Source organism: Anopheles coustani, chromosome 3 (genome assembly GCF_943734705.1).
Source record: "Anopheles coustani chromosome 3, idAnoCousDA_361_x.2, whole genome shotgun sequence".
Taxonomy (NCBI): Eukaryota; Metazoa; Arthropoda; class Insecta; order Diptera; family Culicidae; genus Anopheles; species Anopheles coustani.
In genome coordinates this window covers 41,455,614-41,459,371 of record NC_071288.1, presented here as the reverse complement: position 1 = coordinate 41,459,371, position 3,758 = coordinate 41,455,614, and the positions used below count along the sequence as shown (strand labels likewise).

Sequence of the window (3,758 nt, the reverse complement as noted above, 5' to 3'; positions counted from 1 at the left end):
TTCCAGAATGTTTGTGCCGTTGTGTTTTTGTTATTTTTTCGAACGATCGTTTTCGTACGTTTCGTTTCGGCCGCATATTCTGCTCATATTCGCGTTTCGGCGAAACGGTTCTATCGGTTATCTTTGTTTCGTTTTGCATTTCCCCTTGAGTGCTAGCGCGTGTGGGTGCCCGGGTTGGCGGAGAGTGGAAGGGGTTCACTGCAAGCGAAGGGGATGTTTTTATTTTTCATATCACCCCTTGCATCCTACCCTCCCTTCCCCATTTGCCAACCCCATTCCAAATGCGTTTCAATGCCGCCATCGGAGGCATCGCCATTTGTGTTCGGTTTTACGCACACGACGCCAGCTTTCTGGTTTGGTATGGTCGCGCATTCAGCCCGCATCATCATGCAGATCGTTCCCGAAATGAATGCGCAATTTTTCAGCGCCGAATGCATTGACTGCAGACATTGACCCCGCGCGCCGATCTGGCCGGGTTTGGGTTGTTGGTGTAGGTCGGGGACACAATCGCAACGTTTCGGAGGCACGATGGGGATCGTGCGTTTACATGCGGCTGCTCTTCACTTTGAACCGGTTTTTTTCGTGAGTCAGAAATTCTGTTGGAAATGTGTTTTATATTGATTGAACTTAGGTGAAACGTAACAAAATATTTAGAAACAAGTATATACTAAATAATTCTGACGATAAAGTCAATAAAGGTTAAACTATAAATTGGTTATTATTTAAAATAAAAATAGATTACAAACGAACCAAACCAATCAAATTCTTCAAGTATACCAAAAACCAACAAACAAATAACAAGCGTGTATCAATTAAATCTGAAAAATCCCGCATGCAAAAGCATGAATTATTCGATATAATTTTCCAGTTATTTACAAACCTAATTAAATTTAGCTTCATGAAGAATCATTCATCACCACAAATTTTATCTTATCCGTTTTTAACACATCATGGTTCAGTTTCCAATAAGTAATGTTGAGTTGATGAACAGTTGACCTTCTTGATTGATTATTACTATCAATTGATTATACAATCGCAATCGCATTTCTAATCATCATCAATTAAGGGAACACACTATATTAAATTTTCAACAAATTAACCGTAACCTGCAATCTCATGCGACATCTTCAGACGTTCGTTCGAGTCCTTCGACTTGTAGTTTGGATTTGAAATGGTTGAACCGCTGCATAAACTCCAAGTAGAATCCAAACGGATGCAAAAAGTTTCACTGGAAAACGAAACAACAGGTTTGGGTGTTTACATAATAGAACGAACCGTGGCGTGTACTTACCGGAAAATATAACTATAATCCAGTAGATCCAGATACTTTTCGAGCCCACTTCCATGATGGCGAAGATTTTCGAGAAAACAATCACGAAAAAACATTCTTCTAGGAAACCGTACACCGCAAAGACAACGACCAGGGTCGCATTGTTCTGCAATAGCAGGATTGCATTATGCTACCCAAATACTTCCCTCCAGCAAAGTAAAAACTCACCTTGTATATTCCAAGCACCAAAAGGAATCCTGGTGTCATCTTGATGATGGTCGTTATCACATGGTAAGGCCAAAAGACATCCAGATGGGCGTAGAAACTGCAGGCCTTTTGGGTCAACTCCTCGTCGAACTGCATCCGGGCTGTTACACCGCCTGGCCCTTGCGATGTCGATCCGGTTTCGCATCGCAACTTCATCAGCTTCAGCAGCTCAATCGTTTCAGCCGTGTAGTACACCGCACTGACCATCCAGAGAAAACCGAGAAAGTATCCAGACACCCGGTAGCAATTGCGACTGCACATCTTGCCTGTTGACGCGTCGATTCTTCTGGTTTCTAGATTTAATTGTTTGTATACCGGCGCTAAGCAACCAATTCAAGCTACAGCTTGGATCTGTGTGAACTAAGATTTTTACAATCAATGAAAAATAGAAACGCATTTTACTCTTATAAAACGGAAATCAATTACTTTTTATTAAATCATCAATCATCTTTATATCATAAATTGCATTTTATCAAAAGGTATTTTTATGGACTTCTTGTCATGTATGTAAAACAGAGACAATATCCGGATTATAACAAAAACTTGGTATTGCGCACTTTTCAAAATATTCAACTATTAGTGACACTCAAAATAAGAATAGAATGTTTTTAGTTATAAGTGAGAATGTTATAAGAATAGAATTGGATAAAGGTCTTTGGAAGTGCATACTTCACAATGTAACAGTCGGTGAAAAACTTAAACTCAATTAAAAAGAAAAAGTTTTGTTTCGAAAATCGTCACTAATCGTGATTACAGTGTTTCAAGCTTTAAAGCAACAACCAGTTCATAACACAATCTTGAAACATCTCGTCAAGAGATGTAACCAAACTCTTAGTAGCTGCCATCCTGTGAAGGAAAAACTCTACACATGTAAATATTCTTTATATAATAAAGCTTCAATTTCCTTTAAAAAAAAAAAAAAAAAAAAATCGTGATTACGGTACGATTCTGCCGAATATTCACTTCAATCCTACCTTGATGGATAAAGTCGAGAAAAAACACACACATACTCAACAAAGGGTTGAAAAGGCTCATCTGTCAATTATTGCACGCCGAAGCGTCTGGTGAAACAAATTCATTACAAATTCAGGAAACGTTGGTTACGTATTGTAAATTCCAAATAATGGAAATATCGACGTAAATAAATATTTAAAATTAACGTAATTTTGCACGATAATAAACTCCAACACGAATAAGCTCAATACGAATTAGTGCTCTATGCTAAAATGTTCAATCATGGAATTGTTCTATTTAAGCATTTGAAATACCAACTATCTTCTCTAGCCGACTGAAAAAACACTGCAAATAAAAGTATTGCATTGCAAAATAGGTATGTTCTCTGATTATATTTCAATCACCTCCAAGGAAGCCATGAAATGTTTTGCGTACGTCAAACGTTGGCATCGAGACTGATTCATCTCCGGAAATGTTCGTGAATGTGAAGAAAGAATGGTTCAAGAAACATTCGCGTAAAACCACTCTGCCACGATGGGTGTGTGTAAAAATTGGCCTGCGGTTCGTGAAAATTGAAAGCGAAAGCTATTTTCGTCCACATTCATTTCGGTGTAGCATGTGTTCGTACTTGAGTGGAAGAACATATTGGAGGCATTATAAAAAAAATTCCCTCAACTATCCTGACCCTGCTCAAGGTTGTCGTTCGTGGCTTTGCGATTGAAGATCACGTTCTGTTTTTACTCAAATATTAAATCTTCTTTAATTTTGTCTTTGTGGTGTTTTTGACAGGGTTTCCATTTTGTAAAAAATGGGTAATTTATATCGGTAGGATGCTATTAAAATTTGTTTGTTTTCCTTATATATTAACCCTTCCGCTGCCACATCTTCACTTAAAATATCATGGACAGACAGGACAACTCCACTGCTTGTCCGTGTTTCTCCATCACGCAATCACGCACACCGAAACGCATCGGAAGGGACACGAGAAAATGATCAATTTCGATCGCAGTTTCGCTTCCACCCCGGAGCTCATATTTCATGTTTATCTTTATTTTGTGCAAATCAACTGCGAAAAAAGCAACTGCGGCAGGGCAACTCCCTGAAGGAGTCCCTTCGCCACCCGATCCCCTGCGCCGCCATTCACCTTCTTGGTGGAGTTCCGATTTTCCATACCTCCCTTTTCGTGAAGCCCCACCCCTCCCTCCATATCTTTCCTCACCATCTGTCACTGGCCCCATATCATTGTCAACCGGGCTGCGGCTGACGT

General features: G+C 39.5%; 1 protein-coding gene across 1 annotated transcript; it reads right to left on the bottom strand.

Moving 5' to 3' along the window:
* Positions 1-1,127: 1,127 nt before the first annotated feature.
* On the bottom strand, positions 1,128-1,798 carry LOC131261273 (uncharacterized). Its single transcript, XM_058263272.1, has 3 exons — positions 1,499-1,798; positions 1,292-1,436; positions 1,128-1,228 (listed from the first exon to the last, which is right to left on the bottom strand). The coding sequence occupies exons 1-3, from the start codon at positions 1,796-1,798 to the stop codon at positions 1,128-1,130; spliced, it is 546 nt and encodes a 181-aa protein (XP_058119255.1).
* Between the last annotated feature and the right edge of the window lie 1,960 nt (positions 1,799-3,758).